The sequence below is a fragment of the Phoca vitulina genome, unplaced genomic scaffold, assembly GCF_004348235.1.
Source record: "Phoca vitulina isolate PV1807 unplaced genomic scaffold, GSC_HSeal_1.0 scaffold41, whole genome shotgun sequence".
Lineage (NCBI taxonomy): Eukaryota > Metazoa > Chordata > Mammalia > Carnivora > Phocidae > Phoca > Phoca vitulina.
The window spans coordinates 14,763,648-14,789,470 of record NW_022589744.1 but is presented as its reverse complement, the minus strand read 5'-3'; the positions used below and the strand labels follow the sequence as shown (position 1 = coordinate 14,789,470).

General features: G+C 54.1%; 2 protein-coding genes across 4 annotated transcripts in view; one reads left to right on the top strand and one right to left on the bottom strand.

The window, feature by feature from the left end:
* Positions 1–7,327, bottom strand: part of CCDC40 (coiled-coil domain containing 40) — a 38,615-nt gene extending 31,288 nt beyond the window's left edge. Inside the window, exons 1-5 of the mRNA XM_032429987.1 lie at positions 7,270–7,327; positions 5,969–6,032; positions 5,025–5,549; positions 1,251–1,395; positions 34–209 (exon numbers count right to left, since the gene is read on the bottom strand). Of these exons, the coding sequence (XP_032285878.1) occupies positions 34–209; positions 1,251–1,395; positions 5,025–5,549; positions 5,969–6,032; positions 7,270–7,298 (939 nt within the window). The 5' untranslated portion in view covers positions 7,299–7,327. The remainder of the gene's footprint in view (positions 1–33; positions 210–1,250; positions 1,396–5,024; positions 5,550–5,968; positions 6,033–7,269) is intronic.
* A 228-nt stretch (positions 7,328–7,555) lies between these two features.
* Positions 7,556–25,823, top strand: part of TBC1D16 (TBC1 domain family member 16) — a 76,424-nt gene continuing 58,156 nt past the window's right edge. Inside the window, exons 1-3 of one of the 3 annotated variants that reach the window (XM_032429574.1) lie at positions 7,556–7,613; positions 20,727–20,966; positions 23,637–24,225. In XM_032429574.1, coding sequence (XP_032285465.1) covers positions 20,789–20,966; positions 23,637–24,225 — 767 coding nt within the window. In that variant the 5' untranslated portion in view covers positions 7,556–7,613; positions 20,727–20,788. Of the gene's footprint in view, positions 7,614–8,352; positions 8,418–20,726; positions 20,967–23,636; positions 24,226–25,823 lie in introns of those variants that run through there. The other 2 variants (XM_032429575.1, XM_032429576.1) reach the window with 2 other exon arrangements.

Here is a 25,823-nt window from a genome sequence, read left to right as displayed (position 1 = left end):
GGGCCCCAGCAGGGCCTGGGAGCACGTGCTTACGTGGTCGGGGTCCAGAACCACCAGCTGGTGTCTGTCTTCCTCGGCCTCGTCACTCCCCTCCGACTCCATTCTCTCGACAGTCCCTTCTTCGGCGGTGCCCAGCCGCTGGATCCGGTCCAGGAAGGCCGGCGCGGCTCCTCTCCCTGGCTGCGCACCAGGCTCCTCTGGGGGGACATCTGGGGGCAAGCATTACGGAGGGGTTATTGCAGTGGCTAGTGAGGCCACTTTCCAGGTGCTGTCAGGCGAGGCTGATTTCCAGCCTCATGCAACACAATGGAAAAGAGAAAGAAAAGGCATCCCATGGGTTGGGGCTCAGAAACGTGCTTACAGTGTCTTCTGTTCATCAATCTTCTATTCGTTGGTTCAACGTGTTCCATAGAAGGGATAGCATTTTAAAGGTTATGCATATTACCTTTAATACATTCCAAGAAGGAAATATATTTTGTAGATACTTTTTTAGACATAAATAGTGAACAGAAGGTGCCTTCTTACTCATGGACTACCTTGATTTTATTTTATTTTATTTTATTTTTGAATGGGAAACAGCTGGTAAGATTGAAAAGATATATCAGTGAGGCTCTAGTTCCAGCTTCCCTATCCTCCTGAGCTGGAGAGATCCTGTTCTGTTTTAACGAGTTTAAAAACTCATTCAGATGTGTGCTGTCTTCACCTCACTGGTGAGTGATGCAAAGCTTTGTTAGTTGCACCATCCATGCTCGTGTATCATAAGGAATAAGAAATATCCCGGTCTGCTTTCCCACATCCACAACTCTGGGATACGAGACAGGGTATGCCGAGCGACCCTTGGAGACTCAGCAAACACGCAGGCTTAGGGGTGTTGTTCCCGAGCCCCTCTCTGAGACCAGGAGGCAGTGAGGGGTGGCGGTCAGGGGCTGTGGTTTGGGACGTCATCGGATCTCTCAGTCAAGGTCTGGTTCTGCCACATACTCGGGTAGGTCACTAAATGACTCTTAGAGTCTTTGTAAAATGGGAGAATGGTTCCTACCTCATTGGGTTACTATAAGGATTAAATTAGATAAAACGCAGTGAATGCTCCATAAATATTATTCCTATCTGTTAATAACATTTCTATCTTTCAGCTCCCAGCTGAATGGGAAACGAGGTAACAGATGATGAATGAGTGGTACCCCTTGCACAGAAGGGGATATGAAGGGGCTCATCCCGTGGGCAGGACAACCCGGCAGGTGCCACGGTACCTAGCTCCTGGATGAAGGGCTCCTCCGTGCTCAAGAGCAGCTCGTCAAAGTCTGAGGAGGTGATGCTGCTCCCCTGGCTCAGTCGGAGGCGGTGTCGTGCCCCCAGAGGAAAGACTTCCTGCTGGAGCCCTTCACCGGATTTTTCCTAGAGGAAGAACAACCAAACCTAAATCAATGAGGCCTTAATCAGGACTGAAAAGTTCTTTGATGTTGATCTATTGCAGTGTTCGAAATTCAACATAATTGCTGAAGCGTGGAAAACAATTTGGAGGGGCGCCTGGGTGGCTCAGTCATTAGGCGTCTGCCTTCAGCTCGGGTCATGATCCCAGGGTCCTGGAATCGAGCCCCGCATCGGGCTCCCTGCTCAGCGGGAAGCCTGTTTCTCCCTCTCCCGCTCCCCCTGCTTGTGTTCCCTCTCTCACTGTGTCTCTGTCAAATAAATAAATAAAATCTGAAAGAAAAGAAAGAAAGAAAGAAAGAAAAGAAAGAAAGAAAGAAAGAAAGAAAGAAAGAAAGAAAGAAAGAAAGAAAGAAAGAAAAAGAAAGAAAGAAAGGAAAATAGCTTCTCTTGTTAAAAATGCCTGGCTCCATTTGAGCTTTAAAAGAGACTCTTGCAATTATTACTGTTGACAATAATTATTGCTGATGATGATCTGGTGAGGATTAGTAACAACAATGACCCTGCATAACACTATGAGGCAGATATGAGTCACCTCTGTTATCTGAGGGGGAGCAGCCTCATGGAAGCTAAAAACCTTGCCTGAAGTTCACACACGCAGCCAAGGGCAGGTTCAGAGTTGGGATGCCTCAACCCGCCGCTCATGCTCTTTCTCATACTTCCTCAGATGATGCTGATTCTAGAAACCATCTCTGAGGCAGCCAGAACCGTGATGATAGTAATGGGGGCCCAGAGTCACAAGCCCACCTCTGGGGTGTCCAGAAAGGGCTTCCCCTACCAAGAAATTGAGGAGGCACCCACACGCCAAGACACCAAGCAGCTCCCACTCTGCAATTCCTGTTCCTTCTAAGGACTGAGCACCAGCCGGGAGGAAGGGAAATAGGGCTCTCACTCAGGTTTGTCTCTGCCTTTCTGGTTGATCACATTTGGAAACTGTCTCCCGGTAACTTTTCTAGAAATGGGACCCGAGGATGGAAACTGGGTTTATAGCTCAATAAGTGACCCACACCTCAAATCTCCTGGACATCTTACAAGGTGAAGACAGTTGTTTTCTGAGCTTAATTAGCGATCATCAAATCATGTTACTCTCCAAGGTTATTAACTCTTTAGGGGTCACCAGGTGGGGTGGGATCGTGGCTTTTCGGTTCAGAATGGTGGCTGCGGAACAAGAGCAATACGGCTGCTTGACTCTGGGCAGGGAAGGCCGTCCACCCGCGTCCTCATCTGTCCAGGGGGGTAACAACAGTTCTCACCCCAGAGGGTTGTTGTCAGAGTCACTGAGACGGAATGTCAAGGGCAAAGGCATGTCCAGACCAGAGCTGAAGATGGAGGAATGTAACCCTGCTCCTCGCTTTCTTTCCAGAACAACTCAACCCTGCAGCCAGCAGCGGGGGCAGAGGAGAGCGGGCTTCAGAGGCCGAACCCGTGGGGAACCCTCACAGCACAGGTGCCAGGCCCGGGCCCGGTGACCAGAGTCCCCACAGAGGACAGCCTGCCACAGTCAGAGCCCAGATATTTGGGGGCTGGCCTGGGTGGGCTTGGCCCAACAGTGACGAGAGTGACCAGGGCAGCCCAGTGTGGGGGCGTCCGGGTTCAGGTGGGGTGAGGACAGTCCACGTGGGGGTGGAGAAATGCAGTGAAGGTTACATCCGGGGGATGGATCAAGTTAATAAATACGTTAGGGAGAATGGGGACTAGCCTTCTCATTGCTGGAAAAAGGACTTGGACATATGGAAGGGGAGGGCACGGAGAGGAACCCACTCAGTGGGGAGTTGTGTTAGAGAGGGGTTGGTGTGAGCTGCGTCTGAATGCGGCGTGTGGTGTGTGTGCGTGTGTGCGTGTCATGTGTGTATGATACTGAGAGAGCCTGGGGACAGTGGACCTAGCGCCCAAATCATGACTTCTGAATTTTGTTTTCCACGAAAAGAAACCAGGCTCCTGGAGAAATGTCTGATTCTAGGGCCGGGCACTCTGTGCCAGAGAATGAGAAAGTGCTCCAAGGATGACAGCGGTTACAAGAAAGAAGGATACCCGTGTGTCAGAAGGACACAAAGGCCAATTTAAATGGGCTCTCACCGGTCAAACTGGGGACAATTTCTACTCAGTGTTGTGCTGGAAGTTCTAGCCAGTGCAAGAAGGCAAGAAAAAGATATAAAGGGCATCCAGATTGGGAAGGAAGAAGTTGAACCGCCTTTATTCACAGAGAACATGATCATCTTTGTGAAAAATCCTATGATTCTACACACACACACACACACACACACACACACAAAAGAGCTACTAGAACTAACAAGGGTGTTTCGCAGTGTTGCTGAATATAAGATCAATATACAAAAATCAGTTGTGTTACCATATTCAGTACCGCAGCAAACAGCTGGAAGCCACTTCTAATAGCAGCAAAAATGCAAAATAGCTAGGGACAAATCTGACAAAAGATGGGCCTATACACACTGCTCAGAGAAAGATGAACTCCTAGCAATATGGTGGTAATCTGTTGTGGTTTGAAATCCTCACGCTTCCTATCTTAACCAAAAAGAGCACCTTCCCACACCATTTTTCTTAAATGCAAAGGGGTGGAGGAAAACCTCCCAGTGGAGAAGCCTCGGGGTCTTCAGCACCATCACTGGTCATGGGACAAACTACAATCAGGGCACTACCGCGTGGGGCATAAGGAGAACCAGCCTCCCTCTGTGACCCCTTTCCAAGGGATCATAACCCAGATCGCCACAAGAGGAGAACCAGGCAAATCCAAACTGAGAGCCATTTTAAAGGTGGCTGGCTGGTGAGCTTTGGAAGTGCCAAGGTCATTAAAGTCAAGGAAGGATTAAGACCTAAGAGGTGGGACAGCTAAAGGCAACATGTGATTTGGAACTGTACCTCTGCTCTGAAAGGTGTCACTGGGACACCTGGTGAATGAGGCCTGAGCATTATTTGGTAATGTAATGACAGTTCCCCAGTTTGAGAGCTGTATTTCGGTTGTTTGGGAAACACGCACGGAAGTTGGTGGCCGTGGTGCATCCGATGGCTGACCTACTCTCCAAGGCTTAAAAAAATAACAAGTTCTTCTAATCCTACTTCAACTCTTCTATAAGTCCATGCTCATTCAAAAATTAAAAAAAGAAAATTGTAAGACCATAACTACTGTCATGATAATCATGATTATCTAGAATTACATTGTCCAGTATGGTAGCCACTAGTAACCGGTGGTTATATAAATTTAAATTAATTAGAACTCTAACTAAAAATTCAGTTCCTCCATCTCCCAGGCCGCATTTCAAGTGCTCTGTAGCCCCTTGTGACTGATGGCTGCCATGCTGGATGGCAAAGGTAAAGAGCATTTCCATCACCATGGAAAGTTTCACTGGAAGGCCTTGTTCTGGAAACCAGAAACCTGGATGCCCTTACATGGAATGTTCCCAAACCCAAGGTCCAGAAACTCTTGGCATTCAAGAGTGGGTCCCGAGACTTAAGTTTGCTAAGAAATTTCTAACAGAGATTGCAATTTGTTTTTATAAAGTGCCCTGAGTTGCTCACATAGGGTGACAAACCACAAAGGCAGTCAAACACTTTCATAAAGTCGACCTCGGGGCACTTACCGATCTGTGAGCTCTGGGTCCAGAAGCATCCCGGCCTATCTGCTCGGGTGAGTCTACTACTTGCCGGGATGGCTGTGTGGAGATGTCCCCCAAATCTCTGGATTCTGATGGACGGGGGGCTTCTCTGTCTTCAGGAACACGTTCCCTCCCTACATGTTCATCCGGGTATGTGGGGCCCGCTTCCTCTTGGGGCACCGCCCCAGCACCGACTTCTGAATAAGCCAGATCTACAGAGCTGACTTTCCCTTCAGGGGAGGCAGCTTCCACATCGGATTCGAATTCCCCTTCAAATTCAAATTCGACTTCATCCCCTTCAAATTCAAATTCCTCTTCCGTTTCTACTTCTCCACTGATTTCCACTTCTCCATCAATTTCCACTTCTCCCTCCGTTTCCACTTCTCCCTCAGTTTCGATTTCTCCTTCAGTTGTGACTTCCCCAGAGGCTTCAATTTCCTCTTCAGAAAGCTCGGCAGCACCAACAGCCTCGTCAATGTTTTGGTCACCGGTCTTCCCTGTGGGTGACACCTGCAGATTTGTGGCAGGAAAAAAAAAATCAGGAAACACAGTCAAAAACTCCGGTGAAGTTCTGCTCGTAATTGTGTAATTATACTGGTGGGAAAACTGCATCTGCACACACCTATGTGTCCCTGGAAGATTAAGCTCCATATTCTACCTGTTCTCTCCAGTGTTTGTAATTTTTTGCGTCCTTTGTTAGAGAACCTGAGTTCTGAAAACCTCGGGGGTGATCTGAGTAGGGGATGCGGGGCATCCCAACTAGCTGCCAGCAGTTGGGGAGAAAGGAAAATGAGTCTCTCTGCAAGGGGACTGAGTCTGTTCTAGTGCAAGGTATAGGATCCCTGCGCAGTTTTCTTGAGCAGAACTCTTAACTCTTTAATTCCCAGTAAAGACAAGCCCAGCACAGCCCACCCCACAGGGAACTTTACCCTGTCGCCTTCATTATTCTGGGCCTCCTCTCCTTCAGAAGTTGATTCGCCTTCCAGCTGAGACCTGGGTGCAGAAATACAGTTTAACAGTTTCAAAGAACAGCGTTCTTTTTCTTGGCATTGATCACCTCCTGGTGTCTATATTCTTATTTACTTGTTGATTATATGCCTCCCCTCTAGGCTGTTGGCCATGACTTTGTCATGTTTACCACCAACCCCAGCACTAGATCATGCCTGACACCTGGAGGGGGGAGCGTCACAAAAGAGTTGTTCCATGAATGAATGAAAAATAATTATGGAAACATTCAGGGAACAGCATCAGTACATTACAACAGAAAAGTCACCTTAAATATACTTGTGTCTGGGGCCAAACGGGAAAAGAAATACAGCGTAAGAGAAAGTTGCACAAAAGGTACAAAGACTCTTAGAGACTCTTGGTTAGTTCTTTCACGATTTAGATAGTACAAAAACGTCATGATTTACATTCTTAAAATTTTTTTTTCTAATTAAAAATACAAGCTCATTTTTTTTTAAAAAGTCAAATACAGAAATGTGTGACACAGACAACGAAAATCCTCTGTGACTTTCTCTCTTCTCAAGATAACCACCAGTAATAAAAGAGATTTAAACGTATATTCTTGCAAATATTTTTCTATGCATTTAAACACACACACACAATTAGAGGCCACACTCTACATACTGTTTTTCACTTAGTCTTTTCTTTTAATGTAACCTGGACTGCTTTCCATGTCAGTATATATAAATCTATCTTTTAAAAAAAGTGAAACACTACTGAAGCGTCTAAGATAAAAGGTCCAATTCTTGAAAATAGTTTCTGTCCCCAGCCCAGCCCCCACTCCTGGAGGTCTGGGGGTGGCAGGGGAAGAGTCGGGGTCCCCGCGGTCGGGGGGGGATCACCCCTCGGTGAGCCTTCACACACAGGGAGACCTCAGGCAGGTAGAGATCCTGCCACCAGCCTCCGCGCTCTCCTGCTTTATTTACAAGGACGCAAACTACCCGCGAAGGCACGGCCGAGCATAGTGGTTGCCATGGTTACTGCGGGCCGAGCGAGCCCCGGGGTTTCGAGAGCCCGGCGACCCGAGCGAGGGGATAGAGGGAGGGGACCGGGAGCTGACAAAGGGACGGGAGACGAGAAGGGGCGCGGAGGGCTGGGGGTGGCCAGGGAGGCGCGAAAGGCCGGAAGGGCGGGGATGGACGGGGCAGAGGAGCGGGGAAAGGGCGTGAGGGCAAGGGGGAGGCGTGGGCGCCGCTTCGAGAGCCGGGACCCCCGGCCCGCTTACCCGCCGTCCTGGCCACCCGGCTCCGCCATCTCCCGTTGCTAGGCGACGCCGTCAACATCCGGCGGGCGGGAACCACGCGCGGGGCTGGAGCGGGCGGCGCGGCGGCGCGTCCTTTGTGCCACCGCGGTGCGCTGGAAACGCAGAGCACCTACGTATATAAATACATTAAAACATAAACTTAGTTTCTCCGTCTCTAAGTCCGAGTTCTGTCCCGCCTGGCTCAGGTTCAGTAAAGCGACAACAGGGTCCACGAGCGTCCAGCCAGGCAACTCAGATGGCCCAGGGACCGCGCCGGGCACCCGGGGACCCGAGACCGCTCAGTGCCCCGAAGGTGGCAGGCGGAGGTGGGGGCGCGAGAGGCTCCGGAGCACACTGCACCTTGGGGGGGGGCGGGGGCCCCAGCCTGGTGCCCGCCCATCCATGTCCAGACCTGGGGGGGGGGCTCGGCGTCCCCTCCGCGGGGGTGCGGCGGAGAAGGATGCTCAGTGGCTTTTTGGGGGGTGATGATCACTTCTTACCCCCACATAGGAAAAATATAAATGGAGAGGGCAGAACAGAGAGGGCGAGCGCGCACGTGGAGCGTCCCAGGGGTCCTGTCTTCACTGCCGGGGGACGCGGGGCTGCCATCAGGGCCAGAGTCTTGGGACCCGGAATTAGGACGGCCTGGGGCAGGGGACTTGGGTCCCGAGGGCGAAAGGTGACTGGGGCAGGGTCGGGGCGAACCAAGGGGTTGGGGGGAGAGGGTTCGGCGGGGAGCCGGTCTGGGCCCGGGGCCGGGTTGGGGTCCGGGTTGGGTGGGGGGGGGGGAAGGCGGGGTCTGGGTTGGGGGCCGGGTTGCGCCGGTTGGGCAGGTTCCGGGTCCGGGTCCGGGTCCGGGTTGGGGTCCGGGTTGGACCAGGGGCGGGGCTAGGCCCGAGGCCGGGTTGGAGTCCGGGTCCGGGCTGGGGTCCCGGCTGGGCCAGGGGCCGGATTAGGGGCCGGGTTAGGGGCCGGGGCGGGCCGGGTTGGGCCGGGGGCGGGCCGGGGGCCGGGCCTCGCCGCGCGTCCCCGCCCCGCTGCGCCTCACTGGCGGCGGCGGCGGCTGCGGCGGCGGCGGCGGCGGAGGCTCCGGGAGCCGGCGCGAATCCGGCCCCCGCTGCGGGACCCGGGTGGGTATCGGGGTCCGGGCGGGGGCCGCGGGGGCGGGGTCCAAGGGGTCCGCGGGGGAGCGGGCGGCGCCCCCTCAGCGGGCACGGGGTGGGGGCGCGCACTGGGCGCTGGGCCTGCAGCGGCGGGGCCCGGGAGGGGCCGGGGTCCGGCCGCAGCCCCAGGAGGCGCGGGGCCGGGGCGGGAGCGGGGCGGCGTGGGAGCACGCGGGATCACGCAGAAGCCCCCCGGGGACCCCCTCCGCGGCGGGTGCGGGCGCCCCGGGCCGGGAGTGGACCTAATTCGGGGAGACTCCCTCCCCGCGTGTGTGGAGCCGTGGACCGGAGAACTTGCGGTCTTTGTCTGGCTGGATCGTCAGAGCACGCGAAGGAGAACTTGCAGGGGGCCGCCGTTTGCAGACACAGCCCCCCGAAGTGTGCTTCCCGGCCCAGCGGCGCGCGCGCTCTCAGCATTGCTGGGCCTTAGGGTCGGTGGTCTGGCTGTAAAGAACCGCATGTCAGGAAACTCACTTCCTTTAGGCCGGGCTGTTCCCCCTTGTTCTTTACTTAAAAGAAGAAAGAAAGAAGGAAAGAAAGAGTAGAAAAAAGGAGAAAGAAAAAAAATAGGCAATTTAAGATTGCTAAATATAACCTCAGGAACCTGGCCAGAAGCCGGTGAATCTTGAAATCCTGTTATTCCCACACTCGGAAGTTGGTGTCATATGTTGGCCACAGTCTAGTTCAGATTCTATTCGGAGATGGAAAATAACATAATATGTTCTCGCTCACCACTCCGAAGTTTGTCTTCCTGCCCACCAAGTTCCTAGGAGAAGCTGGGCTGGTCTCCCCCCATCCCCCCCTGGTTTTACCCATCTGTCTTTACCACGGGAAGGCCCCAGTTCTTGTATCTGGAAGGAAGCGAGACATGGTTCTCAAAAATGGCCATGTGGGGAAGCCTATTATCAAAGGGTGGCTGCAGAAGGCCAGATCCCAGAAATCTGTTCCCAATCTGCCATCGATTGATTAGAGAACTTTTAGAAATCTGTGTTGTTAGATTTAGAAATTCCCTGGTAGAAATATTAATGGATTAGTGACGGCTGAAGGCTTTGAAGAACCACGAAAACTTTTGCAAAGACAGAATTATTGAAGTAGGGGTTGCCTTGTACTAGTAACTGGGGAATTCGTGTAAGTTGCCCAGTGTTGGTACTGGGAGGCACGTGGATGCTGACTGCGGTTATTATGTTTTCTGTGGCACTTGTTGGCTTGTGGAGTGTTGATGGTGAGCAGAATCTCAGAATATGGCTAAAGAAAGTTCTTATCAGTGGAATTTTAAAATCCTCCAGCGATGATGGTTGTTGTGTACATACTTTCTGATTATTGTGCATGAATTCACTTAACCCCAAAAACAAGCCCATAAAGTCAGGACTGAGGTTATCCCCATTTTACAGATGGGAACCCTGAGCCTTAGAGAAGTAAATTCCCCAAGCTCATGCACCTAGGACAGAACCAAGTTCACACGTCCTCAGGCCCAGGTTGCTCCAGCCCCAGAAACGGCTGTGTGCACTGCCTCTTTCCTGGTAAGGGGGGCCTGCCATTCGCGTGCACACAGTCTTCCTGACCCTCTTTTTGCAGACCAGAGAACACGGTTCATTCCGCCTGATGATTCATAAAAAAGCAAGAGAGTGGGGACTAATCCCATGTCACTCACCAGCTGCTAATATCAGTTCTCTTTCGTCCAGAAGGAGCCTCTCGGGCCTCGTATAAAAGCGTTTGACAAGACGGCCATTGGGTTTCTGGAGCCTACCTGCTTGCCCCCGTCTCTCTGCCCCGGTTTGGGGTGGCTCTGTGCAGTGGTTAAAAACGTGGCCCCCAGAGTAAACTGCCGGGTTCAAATACCAGCCCTGGCACACGCACCGATTTCGTTCCTGGGTGCCTTACCTTCTCCGTCTGTGTAGTGAGGCTTGTTCTCCCTACCTCAGGCAGCAGTCGTCCGAAGCACCTAGTGCCGGGCACATACCAAGCGTTAAAATTTAAAAAAAAAATTTTTATTAATGACCATCATTTGGATTGTTCACAGTTAGCAAATTGGTAAAAACATTTTGATTTTATTTCCTAATTCCTTGTATGTGTGGTCCGTCAGGCGGCAAGCTGCTCTGTGCAGAAGTGGAATTCACCGTTTAGGGATAGGGACACTCTCCGCCTTGTAACTTTGCGGGGTGCTGGGTCCCTGCAGGCTGTTGCCGGGACCAGGGTGACCAGGTTGTCTGGAAACACAGGTCTCAAGTAGAGATTTGGCCACTGCCCCCTCCTCCCCAGCCGAGGGACCCCAAATTTTTCACAGGCCTGAATCTTCTCTCATGTAAGATTAGCCAGGTCGTTTCACACCGTGGGGCAGCGTGAGGGGGGCAGCGTGGGGAGGACGGATGGACTTGTGGCTCCACAGCGAAACAACTGTAGCAGCTCGGGCCCAGTGGGTTTTACTGATGTACATTGTATTGTCCCTCATTCTGTTATATTTGTACAATACTGATGAACGTTGATGAGCCCCGTGCACAGAAAAGAAAGTGCAAGTCTGCAGTCTCCCCACCCCCCGAATTCAGAGAAATAGTCTAGGAGATCTTTTTCCTTTCACTTCAGTGGTTTTTTTTTTTTTTTTTAAGGTTTTTATTTATTTATTCATGAGAGACAGAGAGAGAGAGAGAGAGAGGCAGAGGGAGAAGCAGGCTCCCTGCTCAGCAGGGAGCCCGATTCAGGACTCAATCCCAGGACCCCGGGATCATGACCTGAGCCGAAGGCAGACGCTTAACGACTGAGCCACCCAGGCGCCCAGTAGTGGTGTTTTTTGCTGTTGACCACCTGTGCGTCCTTCGGCACTGGGTCTTGCATCTCTCATAAGTCTATTTTGATGAGCTGTCTAGTGATATCCTATCTGAAGCATGTCTTTTACTGTGTCTTCAGAACTAATATAGCCAGCCTCAGGGAGGAGCAAGGTCTGGCCACTTGAAGACAAAGCATGATGCTCCCAAAGCCGTTATCCAGCCGGGATGGCATGCCCTTCTCTTGCTGAGCCTTGGGCGGCCAGTCTGTCCAGGTGTTTAAAGTTGATGTATGTGACAAGCCAGCCATAAGGACCCACCTGCCTGCAGGTGTGGCAGGGTCTTTTCCATGCTCTTTCTGGATTGGCCACTGTAGAAACCACCATAATAGGGGTGCAGCCCGAGCCCGTGTCTGCACTAGCTTGTATACTTTGGTTTTTGTGCTGGTTTTCCGCGATGAGTGACCCTGAATTCAATAGTCTGACAAACTGGTCATTACACTCTTTGTCTTTCTGAAATTGGGGCAAAGGGCATTCTTAACAGATGTCACTTCACACTCTTTCACTTTTCAATTTCTGTAACTAAAAAGCTTTCCCCCGGAGCAAGATCAACTGTGTTGTTTTTCAGGGATATTGTCAATATATCCCCCACCCCCGACCCCCCATTGGCTTTTTGTTTTGTGGTGCCTAAGCCTCTCCTTTAGCACAGACAGAGGTCCTCAGCTCTCTCTATTAGAGTTTACAGGAACAATATAGACATCAGGTGCACCTAACCCACTGTTGGGTCGGTTCGTGGCTTCCTGGCTGGATTTGTACCTTTCCTTGCTTTTTGGGTCCAGTCCTTCCTTGTTCCTCATTCCTAGCTCATCTCTAAGGTCATTTTCATCTCCCAGGCCCTACTTCCTCGGCTCTTTGGGGAGAAAATAGTGTTTTGGTATTTACTGTCAAGGGGGCACAAAGAGCAGATGGTCTCCTGCTTGAGAGGCAGAGGCCTTGGGGTTTTCCAGGGAGTAGGTGATAATCAAAGTGGCAGCTAGACAGCCGAAAGAGGGAAGTCACAGTGAAGCTGGCCACCAACCCCCCTCACGTTCCTGTGACTGTCCTGTCCTTATGGCCTCTCAAAGGTCCTTTCCCGGATGGCGATTGGTCCAAGCCTCCAGCACTGGGCTTCTGCCCTACTCTGTTCCTTCATTTTATTTTATTTTATTTTTTTATTTTATTTTTTTATTTTTTTTTAAAGATTTTATTTATTTATTTGAGAGAGAGAGAATGAGAGACAGAGAGCACGAGCGGGAAGAGGGTCAGAGGGAGAAGCAGACCCCCCGCTGAGCAGGGAGCCCGATGTGGGACTCGATCCCGGGACTCCGGGATCATGACCTGAGCCGAAGGCAGTCGCTTAACCAACTGAGCCACCCAGGCGCCCTGTTCCTTCATTTTAAATACAAGTTGATCGTCTTGTCCTCCCTTGTATGCAGAGGCCCTGCCCACAGCGACCCTGTTTTTGGGTGACAGTCTTCTCCACGGGCATCCTGAATGTGATGTATATGCCAGGAAGACCTCTCTCTTCTACAGTGATCCCATAACGTGAAGGGAAGCAACGCAGAGAGGAGGGGTCGTGTCAGCCCACAGGTGTCTTGTCTGCAAGATGAGACTTGGAAGACCCAACTTCCCCAAATCGTGTGCCCCAGGGATCGGGTTCCTGAACCACTCTACCCGCAGGATTTAGATCACCCTTTGAACAGCAAAGTAGGGGCTTCCCGGAAGGACCGTGGTGCACGTGCCTGGTTCTGGGAAGGTAGAGAGAGATGGGGTCTCCTCTGAGGGGTGTTAGCAGCAGATGTTGTGTGGGAGGAAAATGATCCTTGTTTTCATGTGGCTGGCTCCTGTTTAAATAGCATCGCCTGTTCGCCGCTCTGTGTTGATCTGGCTTTGAGAGCAAAGCAGAGGAACCAGTTCCTGCCAGCCACATGGGGGGTGACCGGAGCCCAGGGCTTATTGCTCCTGAGCAGTCTGCCAGTGACGACGCCAGGGGGGTAATCACCTGTGGGCTTCGTCCCACCACACGTTCCCTAACGTGTCCAGTGGCCCTCTGCTCCCTACCTGCCTCTCCCCGCTGCAGTGAGCAGCCGTCAGGATGGGTGCGGGCTGGAGTCTCCCGTCCGCGGGCACTGGCAGCCCCGGGAGGCGCCAGGACCGCGTTTGCCCTGCTGACAGCTGCATCCCAGCACCTGAGCCAGGTGGGCCCAAGGCAGGTGCACAGCCCAGAGCATCCAATAGGAGAAGTCAAGCTCCTGCCTCTTAGAGTGGCTCCAGGCTGCCCGATTTCTTTGGTCTTCCTAGGAAGGTTCTGGAAGAGAACTTTGTACCTTTGCTCCTATTTTTCTGTTTGGCAATTCATGGGGCCCTTTATACCAGGACAGGAAACCAAGGCTGCGGGCGGAGGAAGCTGCCAAGGGCAGGCCCTGGTGTGAGTGTGCACTTTCCCCTGACCCATCTTGCTGCTCCCAGGGGGCCGTGGGGGTGCATGTTCTCCTCTCTCCTGGCTCTAGGCCTGGGTCCCCATCATATTGCCTAAAAGGTGGTCGCTCTGCATGGGAATTTGACAGTCAGTGGGTGAGTTAGAAATTCATCCTTTCCGGTGTCTCTGCCATGGTGTGGTCAGCAGCAGAATGGTCCCCAAAGCTGTCCACGTCCGAATCCTGGGAACATGGGACTCGGTTAGGTTATGTGGCGTTAAGTTTGCTCATCAGCTGCCCTAGAGATAGAGATATTGTCCTGGATTATCCAGTGGGACCAGCATCATCCCAGGGTCCTTAAAAGCAGAAGAGGGGGGCAGAGAGTCAGTGACGGAGCCTTGTGATGGGGGGAGGACCTGGATGGCCACCGGCGGCCTTGAGGGTGGAGGAAGGGCCACGAGCCAAGGGCTGCGGGGGGGATTCTAGAGGCTGGAAAAGGCAGGGAAACGTATTCTCCCTGGAGGTGGCAGAAGGAACGCAGCCCTGCCCACACCTTGGTTTGAGCCAGTTGAGCCCCGGGTCGGACTCCTGGCCTTCAGAACTGTGAGCTGATTTATTTGTGTTGTTTTCAGCTGTGAGATACATGGTGACTTGTTAAAACAGCCACAGGAAACCAATGTGTAGGGGACAGAGGTGCTTTCTGAAGGAAGCATGGGGGGCGACTTGTGTCTTTCCTAAACGGTGTCATTTCTTAATCCGTGTTTTGCTCCTTTCTGGCTTTTCAGTGACTTAGGCTCTGTCTCTGCCCAGGACTTTTCCTCAGGTATAAATCACCAACTCCTGGGGAATGAATTTTGGGTAATGGGTGTCTCTGCTTCGCCCCGTAAATATTAGAGGAGAGCCCCGCACCAGCCATGCTGAGCTACGAGGCCTCAGCTGCCTCGGGCCCTGGGCCGGTGGCAGGTGCTCCCCGGGGCGTCCAGGAGCGAGCTCGGTCGGTGGAGGCCAGCCGCCACCCCCTGGCCACGACCCAGCAGCAGGGCCAGTTCCAAACAGGGCTGTGAAATAAAGACCTGCCCCCCTTCCCCCGGCAGCCACCCCCAAACCCCTCTCCTGGGTCCCCAGTTTCTCTTCCCCTGCAGGTGGCTGAGAACCCGCAGTTCTCGGAGGTGTTGGAAGAAGAGCTGCGGGGAGGAGGGCGGGCTTTCTGCAGAGGGAGCTCCATGTTATGAGCATGTGTGTGTTTTGAGGGGAGGCCAAGTGGTTCTGTCCTTTCGAATGACACAATAGCCTATTTGCAAAAGTCTGGCCCAACCTAGTGGTCGCAGCGGCTCAGAGCTCGGCTTGGGATCGTGGCTCAGTAGATGGCCAGAAGCCGGCATGCTGTTTTTACTTTATACCTTTTAAAATCATAACTTTTTTTTTGCACCCAAGCTGATGCTCATTCTGGATCTTGGCAGCACCCCATCTCTGGCTCCTTGTGCCGACTGCCAGGCCGGTACTGCTGTCCTTTCTGTCCGCAAAAGCAAAGCCTGTGGAACTTTACTGAAGGCTGCGTTCTGGTAGGCACGTCAGTCACGAAGGGGACTTTTCACAGGTGTCTTGGACCCAGGAGCTTATAATCTCAAATCCACAAGACTGAAACAGGCATAACCGTTTTAAAATAGAGACATTAAGGGAATGCATCGGAGGAAAATGACGTTTTTATCGTCGTCAAGGATCTACCTTGAGCTGCCTCCCTATTCACCTTCCTCCCTCGGGATTTGGGGAGAGGCTCTGGAATATTGGTACAATGTGCTCTGAGCATCTCGGCTGCTATTTTGATTTCAGTTAACTCCGAGTCCTTGCCAGGGGAAGTCAGGGAGCTGTTCCTGGCTGCGGGCTCCTCTCAGCCCCCTTTTGAGCATTGGCTAATTTTGTGTGTCTTAGGATCTCTGCTGATGGCATTTGAAGGTTGTGCCCATCTCCCCAGACTCTGTCCGAGGTATAATGAGAATAAGTCATCCACCCAGAGAAAGACCCCAGACCCACAAAAGGGGAACTGGCGTTCTCCTTCCTCAGAATTCTGTACCCGGGGAGACTTTCTGGAGCACAGCTCTCTGGTCTACCAGGAGGGGTGGTTATCTTTGCTCCTTCCGCCCCCATGGGACACCGGGTCCCTAAGGTCACGGGCGTAAACTGCTCTGCGGGTTGTGAGCCAGAAGCATTCAAGGTCATGCATCTTGGGACTCAAGGACACTAGGAAGATCCCCGTCAGGGTGTGAGCCCTTGCCAGGCCCTAGCATCGCTGCTGGCCGTGGCCCTCGGCCTGGAGAGCCGAGCTCCCTTTGTCACCCTGCTGTCACTCGTCCTGCCGCTGGCTCCTTGCCCGTCCCCTGCCTCCCTCCGCCCGAGCCCAGCCTCGGCCTGGGTTCTTTGGGTGCACACACTCTTGTCTCCACCCTCTTTTTTAAAATTAATTTCTATTTTTTAGAGGGTTTTAGGTTTACATTAAAAAGAGCAGAAAGTACAGAGAGCGTCTATACACCCCTCGCCAGGTTCCACTGCTATTATTATTTTTCATCACAATAAAGTATGCACAGCGTGGTTCCCACCCAGGCCATTTTGAAGTGTGCAGTTTCGTGGCATTGGGACTGGTCACATCCTTGGGCCACGGGTCCCAGTCCAGCCCAGGGAACTTTTGCATCCTCTTTACCCTGCTCTGCTCCTCCCACTCAGCTTCCCTGTGTGCCGCCAGCCCGAGCCCTTCCGCTCCTGCCGCTCAGCCCACCCTGCAGTTGGCAGGCCCCCCTCCCTCCCTCCCACTCTCCCTTCCTCCCACTCTCCCTTCCCGTTTCACCTCACCACTGCTCCGTGTCACGATTTTGCCTCCTCCTGGACCTGTGCCCTGTTCTGGACACCTTGTCCATCTCCAGATTTCCTCCTTTTTTTTTTTTTAAGATTTTATTTTAATTTACTTTTTAAAAAGATTTTTATTTATTTATTTGAGAGAGAGAGAGTGAGCGGGGGCGGGGGTGCATAGGGAGAGGAAGGAACAGACTCTCAGACTCCCCAGCTGAGCAGGGAGCCCAATGTGGGACTTGATCCCAGGACCCTGGGATCATGACCCGAGCTGAAGGCAGACGCTTCACCAACTGAGCCACCCAGGTGCCCCCAAATTTCCTCTTTTTAAGGGACACCAGCCACATTGGATTCAGGCCACCCTAATGGCCTAATTCCAACTTAATCACCTCTGTAAGGACCCGTCTCTGAATACAGCCAGAGTCTGAGGTGCTGGGGGTTCAAGCTTCAACATATGATTTGGGGGGCAAGGGGAAGACACACACTTCGACTCATTAACACGTGGAAAAACACACTCATGATACGACTGAAAGCAAGACCCAGGGTCATCCCAGTGGGGAGTCTTTGCTTTTTATAAGATAGGCACAGAAGATAGGAGAAAACACACAAATGGTTTCAGATCCTGTGATTTAAGGAACTTGTGTTCTTCTTTGTGCTTCTCTGAGCTTATTGCCTAATTTACAAAAAAAAAAAAAGCATTCAAAAGTAGGTCAAGGACTCTCTCCGCATGTAGTTTTTGATAGAGAGCAGAGGTTGGGAACCAGGTTTCATTTCAATGAAGTCGGCTCACAGAGGAACAAAAGCATTTAGAGAATAAGTGGGGAGTGTCTCAAGAGAGTGAATTTTTTGGGGGGGTGTTTGACAGACACCCCCAGGGCGTGGTCTTCTGCAGGACGCTCTGGGGCCGGAGCTGGGGGGACTGTCCCCTGCCCACCCAGGTGGCGGGGGTGGGGTGGGAGCCAAACTCTGAGCACAGAGGACAAAGGTCTTAGGAGCCAAGTTTTTCTGCTCACTGAGTGACCTGAATGCTCGGACCCTGTTTTCTCGTTTGTAAAACCTCGCATTTAGGAGGACACATCTGCCAGAGCCTCAGTGACCCAGAGCATCTGATCCACGTCGGGTGTGTGGGAAAAGGCAGGATTGTGAGCACTTGTATTTTGGGATCCCCTTCAAATCTTCCAGCACATTCTTTTGATTATCCTCCACGGTGGCAAACATCTTCACTGAAGGACGGTTTGGTTTTTAGAATCAGCTGAGAGTTGTTTGCAGCCCAGCCTGGCGGTTAGAAGGATTAACGAAGGAATACCGTCGGGGGCCCCGGAGGAGGTGGGGCTCCAGCCTCGCCCACGCGGAGGCCACGAGCCCTTGCAGTGTGGCTGGTCCCAGCTGAGATGCACGTAATGCAAAACAGACACCAGACTCCAGAGGCTGAGGGAATGTAAAGCAGCTCATCAGTAATTGTTTTCATATTGATTACGTGCCGAAATGATACTGTTTGGGAAATAATGAGTGAAATCAGAGTATATTCCCAAAATTATTCTTCCTCATTTCTGTTAAAAAATGTGGCTAGTGGGATATTTGAAATTGCATACGTGGTCGAATTACATTTCTACTGGGCAGCGCTGGGCTAGAAAGAAGAGACTCATTTTCTTGTACGGCTTATTAAGGGACCTTGTCATTCTGGAATGATTCTTGAATTCTAAAAATATTCTGGACAACAGAATCATCATTAGAATAACAATATCATTTTTCTAGACGATTAGTTGGACAGACAACATGATGCGTAGGGGCCATGTGATTTTTAAGAATTTCATACCGAGGTTGGCAGGTGTTGGGGCGGGCCTCGAAGTTCAGACAGTAGAACCAGTAGGGGAGACAAAGGGTAGACACCCTCTTGACCTGGAGAGGCCAGGAAGGCTTCCCGGAGAGGCTGTTTGGGTAGAGAGGGGCCGAGTATCCAGACGGTGGTCTGAGCCAGGGGTCAGCTGTCTGCAGCCCATGGGCCAAATCGAGCCTTCTGCTTGTTTTCTAGTCTTTGAGCTGAGGATGGATTTTATATTTTTAAATGGTTGAAAAAAAATTGAAAGGAGAATTTTTTGTGACACGTGGCGACTTGTGAGATTCAGGAGAGAGTGTCTGTTAATCAAGTCTCACTGGGTTGCAGACACACCTACTGGTTACTGTCTGCAGCCGCTTTCACACTGTGGGACCCGCTGCCGCGGGGGTGAGGGTCCCAGAACCGTGATTTTCAAGGCGATGCTGATATTGGGAACCTCAGTGATTCGGGAGAAGGGAGTGATGGATCTTTCTAGGTAAAGATGCAGACAAGGGAGGGGTGACTTTCAGGAGGCGGTTAGAAGAATCTTGTGCTTGGGAGAGTTAGGGCCCTTTTGGGAGACCCAAGAACAAAGTTGGGGGCGCAGGAGGGGTCCTCAGGGAGCCAGGTGGGCTGAGGATCCGGCGTGGAGCCCCATGGTCTCAGACAGCGAAGGGCACCCTGAGACCCGCCCCTCCGCCCCACGAGCCTGTGCAAACCCTTGAGCAGAAAGAGTCTCACTTAGGGACTATCCCAAACCAGCTCTGGATTTGAGGAGCAGTGTACAAAAATGCAGAAGGTTCAAAGAACAATGTAATATACCCGGTTGATGGTTCAAAATATCATTTTATTGTAGTGAAATAGACGTGATATAAAAATGTACCATCTTCCCAAGTGCAAGGTCAGTGGTATCAGGTGCATTCACACTGTTGTGAGACCATCACCACCACCCGTGTCCAGAACATTGTCATCATCCCAAACTGAAACTCTGGCCCCAAAAACACTAACTCCCCGTCCCCATCCCTCCCCTAGCCCCTGGCGCCCCCTCATCCTACATTCTCTCTCTATGAATCTGATGACTCCAGGGGCCTCACGTAAGTGGAATCCTACACTATCTGTCTTTTTGTGAGTGGCTGATTTCACTGAGCACAGTGTCCTCCAGGTCTATCCATGTGGCAGGTGGCCGGATGTCCTTCCTTCTTAGGGCTGAATAATATTCCACCGTGTGGATGGACCACATGTAGTTCATCCATCCATCGACGATTTTATCGTATTGGCTCTCACCTTCATTTTTTTCCTTTCAAAGAGGGGAAGGTGAAGTCCCTCTGCAGATGTCCCCATCCCAGCCCCTGCCCCGTGAGTCTGGCCCGCACCCTGCCCAGCGCGGTCTGAGCCTCGGACATGCACCATCTCTGGCCAGGGGGCAGCCTGGCCCTGCACGCGTGTCCTCATTTATACGGGCGAGTTCACACCCGTGGCTCATTCCACGGCTCAATTTGGTGGTCTGTGTTCCGGGGTTCGACCAATGGGAAGCGTCTGGTTGGTTCACATAGCGAGTGATTTTGATTGTTGGGCTTTTGGCTGAAATAGAAATTGCTTTCGGCCCGTCTGCTGGGTGCCGGGCTTTCGTTTAGACTGAGAATTCTTCCTTTTTATCAGCTCTTCCATTTACTCTTCTGTGAATTGCCGCTCTGCTCCTTTTGTCGGTGACTCTCTAGGAGTTATGTATGTATACTGGATCGAATCCTTTTGTTTCTTGTTTATTTTTTTATTTTTATTTATTTTTAAGTTTTTATTTATTTAAGTAATCTCAACACCCCACGTGGGGCTCAAACTCATGACCCCGAAATCAAGAGTCACACGCTCCTTCGACTGAGTGGGCCAGGCCCCCCTCTCGTTTATTTTTTTAAAGAAGGAGTTGTAGGCAAACTCGGGTCCTTCACATACTGCTTGTGACACCGCTGTGATGACCCGTCGCATGTCGGGACCTCAGGCCGGGCCTGGGGGTGGAGGAGGCCGGGAAGGACGGGCCGGAGGAAGAAGGATGCTCCCTGGGAAGCACGGTGGAGGGGTGAGACGTTCAGGAAGGGAGGGCTTGTGGGCACAGACACAGGGGTGAAAACTGAGCAAAGAGAAGTCTGGACGTTTTATGAGCTCACCCCTGGGGGACGTTTGCCATGACTGGAGACATTTTTGGCTGTCATAGTGGGAAGGGACTGAGAACGACCTGGCCCCAAACGTGCATGCTGCCACGTGGCCTCGTGCTAGCAGGATCCATCCCGGTAGTTAGTGAACCACCATCCAACTCGAGCTTACTGGTGTGAGGCAGGACGCAGCGCCAAGGACACCTGGCCCAAGCCCATGACCTTGGCCTGACGCGCCTCCTCTGTGTCTTTCTCCCCCAGCCACACCTGGACGAGCCCCGCCTGGGCCGAAGCGTGCGGAGGATGGAAACACTCCCCCGGCAATGTCTCTGGGCCGTCTCCTTCGCCGGGCCTCCTCCAAAGCCTCGGACCTCCTGACCCTCACCCCGGGTGGTGGTAGCGGGCCCCCCTCCATCCTGGAGGGGGAGATCATCTACTCCAAGAACAATGTCTGCGTGCACCCACCAGAGGGGCTGCAGGGGCTGGGGGAGCACCACCCAGGTGAGCCCAGGAGGTGGGAGGGCCTGGGTGGAGGGGCTTGCTTTTCTTTCGAAAGTAACGAAGCCCCAGCTTTGGAAAGCTTTCGTGTCACTTCCCCAATTGTCCTAATTTCCCCATCTTCGAAGGGGCTGGTGACCTTTAACTTATACACATGGGGTGGGACAGTTTACGGGGAATCGGCCTCAGAAGAAGACATTAGGTCACTCCAGGCTGCTGGGAGCAGGGAGCCTGCAGGCTGGGAAGCGGGCAGCCCTCCTCTGTGGGCACTGGCCAGTACCCAGGGCCCCCTCCCGTGTGGCAGGAGCCCACCCCTCAAGCTAGGTGGCTCCTTCCCTTCCCACAGCCCCGAAGGCTGTGATGAGAACCAGACGGACTGTGGGACAGGCCATGGAAATCACCGGCCCTGTCTCCACCTGTCCTCAGACCCCACTGTTCCGAAATTAGGGCAGAAAACATCAGCTGGAGTCTGCAGCAGGGAGATGCAGGGACTGCGAATTCATCCCCCTGGGGCTGTGCCCCGGACACACCAGCGCCGGGGCCTTTGTGAGCCTGGGGTGGACACTTTTCCTGTGCTGTCAGCGGCTTTGCCATCTTGTGCCAAATCACAGACAAAGAAACTGCATATTTTTCCAGGGCTCAGGACGCGGCGGTGGCCAGCTGCCCGGTGCATGGCGGGGCAGTGGGTCACAGCACGGAGCAAAGCATTCGCTTCTCTTCCAGGACGGGTACCTGACCGTGGCTGTCCTTGGGCTGGGGGCAGATCGAAGGCTGTTAAATCTGGTCATAGCAGCCGGACACTGACTTCCCTCAGCCCCGCTGCCCCCCATGGAAGGGACAAAATGATGGGTCAGTGATACCCAAGTCCTGTGTGGTCCTTTGTCGTTTGTGCAAACGACTTGCAACAAATACATGGATTGCTTTATTTTATTTGTATGTTAACTTCATGAGCGTGCCCAGAACCCCAGGCAGGCAGGCCTCTTTTTTAGATGAGGAAGCTGGTGCTCAGAGAGGCTGGGCCACTCCCAACGCTTGCCCGGGGTGGAGGTGGGGCAAGGGTGGGCACTCCTCGTTCTTCCCGCAGCCTCCCCACGCTGCTGGAGGATGCTCAGGCCCCCCCCGTGCACCTGCAGCCTGGCTGTGGCCTGTGGACTTGCCCACCCAGCGCAGTCAGAGGCCCCACACCAGATGTCAGAACATCTAAAAGTTATAAATTACAATCAGGCCTGAGCGTTTTGCTGTACGCAAATTATGTGTCAACAGAATACTGAATAAATTAATTAAAATACAAAAAGTTTAAATTATGTTAACGAACTATTCCTACCTCGATAAGTCTATCTTTATAGTCACCCAGATGGTCAGGTGCAGGTTTGGAATCATCGGCCCCTACAGGTTCCAAAGCAGGAGAGCCGAGCTCCAGCCCAGCTCTTTCCTGCGCTATGAGGGACCTCGGGCACCCAGTGTGGGCACCCCAGCCTGTCCACAGCCCCCACAGGCAGCTCAGGAGCAGGCCCTAGACGCTGACTCTGGGCTGTAGACAGGGAATTCCAAGATCCTGTGTCCCCGGCGTGTGCTCTAGAAGGGGGTGCAGGCACATGGCCGTGGGCGCCTGACCACAGGGCCGACTCTGAGGATTCAAGGAGGAGGCAGAGGTTCTAGGGCAGGGTCTGAGAGCGTTAGCCCTTCTGGTCTAAATCAGAAAGAACAGCACAGCCTCGGGAGAGCTTCGTGGTGATGCTGTTGTGATGGAAGGTTGGGTGGGGCGTGGGGGAAGAGGCCTTGGGCTCCCTTCCCAATCCCCGAGCCGCAGGATCTGAGGGTATAGAAATGCGTGGCCTCCCCTGCACCTTACCGTTATCACTGAGTGTCCCCACCTCTTCTGGAAACGGAGCAAGGCTCAGGAGGCTCCGATGCAGGTTCTCAGAGCCCCGAGGGATGTGAGGGCCCAGCTCCAGCCCCAGGGGCTTTCAGAGCGGAGACCAGGAGGTCTGGGCACCTGGCATGATTGGCCCAGAAATCAGGATATCCTGAAGTGGCAGGAAGTGCTGCCTTCCCCCCAGACTGAGCGTCCAGGGACCCAGAGGGCCCACCCGCGGCTGCTGCCTCCTCGGGGAACACTGTTCTCCGCCCCGTCCGCAGTCTGGTGCTTGACATCAGGGACGGCCCCTTCTTCCGGAAAGCTGCATTAAAGAAGACACACTGAGACCCCGACTGACCGGAAAACACCCAAAAGCCCATCTTTGGATTTATTTAGTATGAAACATAAATAATGCCCACAGCCTCCATCGCTCCCAGCTGTGGTGAAACGGGCTCCTGGGCTCCTGGGCCCCTGGGCTCACCCAGACCCGGAGGCTGGCTGCGGGTGGGAAAGCTCCGGGGCCGCCAGACTGTGCGGGGTGGGGCTCTGAGCTGGAGGAGGGCTCCCCGTGTGTGGAAAGACAGCGACAGGTCCCTGCCTGGGAGCCCGGTGCCCCCGAATCTGCTAAGTGCCCACAGCTTTCACTCACCTCAAGCCTGACGGCGCCCCCCAGCCGTGCTGTCTTGGGGCCAGGCTGTGTCTGAAGCCCGGCGCCTGCCCAGCCCCCCGTCCTGACCGACCAGGGCGTGGCCTCTAGTAGAAGCCAGACGGGGGCACCGCCGTCCCTAACCTGCCTGTCCTCCTGACCCTCCCAGGCTACCTGTGCTTGTACATGGAGAAGGATGAGCTGCTGGGGAGCACCCTCATCCTCGCGTGGGTCCCCAACTCTCGCATCCAGAAGCAGGACGAGGAGGCGCTGCGCTACATCACCCCTGAGAGCTCTCCGGTGCGCAAGGCACCCCGCCCGCGGAGCCGGCGCGCCCAGAGCTTGGGGACGCCCCACCAGCCCTCCCCTACGGAGCCCAGGCCCGCCCTGACCCCCAGAGACGAGGATACCCTGGTGGTGGCGCAGAGCATCCAGGACGCCGTGCGCGTCAGCCCTTCACCCCCTTCCGAGGACGGGGAGAAGCTGGCCCAGGGCTTGGGGATGGCCCCGCCAGCACCAGCCCACAGCGACTCCGGGATCCTGTCGGCGGTCAGTTCGCAGGACGGGACGGAGGGGCAGGAGCCGCGGCCCGAGGCCGGCGAGGAGGAGGGCTCCCTTGAGCTGTCGGCGGATGGTGTGAGCAGGGACAGCTCCTTCGACTCGGATTCCGACGCCTTCTCTTCGCCATTCTGCCTCTCACCCATCAGCGCCGCCCTTGTGGACAGCGGCAGCTCCGTGTTCCTGGACAGCGAGAGCGGGTGAGTGCTGCGTCTGACCCCCAAGGCCTGCCCCGGGCCTCGCGGGGGGCAACTGTGTGTGTCAGGCCTCTGCTCCCTGAGTGGTGAGGACGGCCTGCGTCTCGCCCTGCCGGGGTCCGGCTCTCCCCAAGCCAGGGCCTTGGCACCCATGTCCCATCGTTGATGCTGCCCAAGACGATGGCGAAGGGCCCGCAGTGGGGGGTTCCACCTTCTCTCCCCTTCCCGTCCCCTTGGCGGCCTTACTTAGGTTAAGCCATCCCTACCTGTCTGACCTGCCCCATAACCCAGACTAAACCCCACGGGGCCAGGTCCTGGGAATCCTGGTGCCCCAGTTCTTATCACTGGGGGGACAGTAGATTGTCGGCCATCCCACAGACCCCAGGCATGCTCGGAGACCCCTGGCTGGTGGCATAAGGCTTATGGGGTCGCAGCCAAGCCAGGCACGTGGCCCAGCCCCCTGACCCCGAGGGAACCTTAGCCTTTCTGCCCAGACCCTTGAGCTGTAAGCGGCGGGAGCACAGGCCTGGGGGAATGTTGGTGGCACTCCCTCTATAGCCTGAGAGCCCAGGGGAGCCAGATGCCTGGGCACAGCGGCAGCCTCGCTGGCTCAGGCCGCACAGGCAGGGCCGGGGGGGGGGGGCAGGACTTAAGCTTGCCCTGGGGTGCACCTGTCAGGGGCTCGTATAGCAGCCGCCACGCAGCATCGTTAGGGGTCCGCAGGGTGTCACGGGGTGGGCGTGCACAAGGCTCAGGAACAGCGGGCTTGCACTAGCCCGGAGCGGCCAGGGCCAGCACAGGACGGGCCACCCCCGACTTCGGCAGCCCCTTCCCGTGCTCTGGCTGTGGTCCTCGCTCTCCTTAGATTTCTAGGTAGACGGTGGTGAGCATGCTCCTAAGCGCTGATGTATTCAGCCAGCAGACGATCGTTGAACTCGAGCTGTGAGCCAGGCATGGGCTAGGGGTGGATGGTTCAAGCGTTGCGTGGGCACCAGGCATGTGTGTTCAAGCGTTGCGTGGGCACCAGGCAGGGCTGATGCTCACAAGCACCCCAAACCCTGTGAGGCGGGTCCTAACATGACCCCCGTATATAGAAAGGGAAAGCGCGGCTCAGAGAGGTTATTTAACTTGCTGGAGGTCACAAAGCCGGTATGCTAGCGGAGCTGGAAGTGAGCCCAGCTGGCTCTGCCCCGGACCCGGAGCACATGAGGTCACACAGGACAGACGTAAGCAAGGGAGCAGAGGAGAAGGAATTTGAGATGGATTCTTTCCTGATTTTATCCCCTCAACAAGATGTGGTCCATTAGAGCCTGAGAGTGGACTGATAACCTCGTCTCAGGTATTGGAGCGCGCATATGAAGGGGAGCGGTCCGCCGTACCCCGTGAGGTTCACTGAGCTGTGTGGTGTTTCCCACCAGGGAAGCAGGCTGGGAATGAAACGCAAGCCTGGCTTCTGGAACACCACAGGGCTTGGTCAGAGCTCCCCCTGGTGGGCCACCGACCAGCGCAGGGAGACCTGCAGGGGCCCAGCACCCCCCGGGCCCAGGTAGAGGAAGAGGAGGGACAGGGGCCCAGCACCCCCAGGGCCCAGGTGGAGGGAG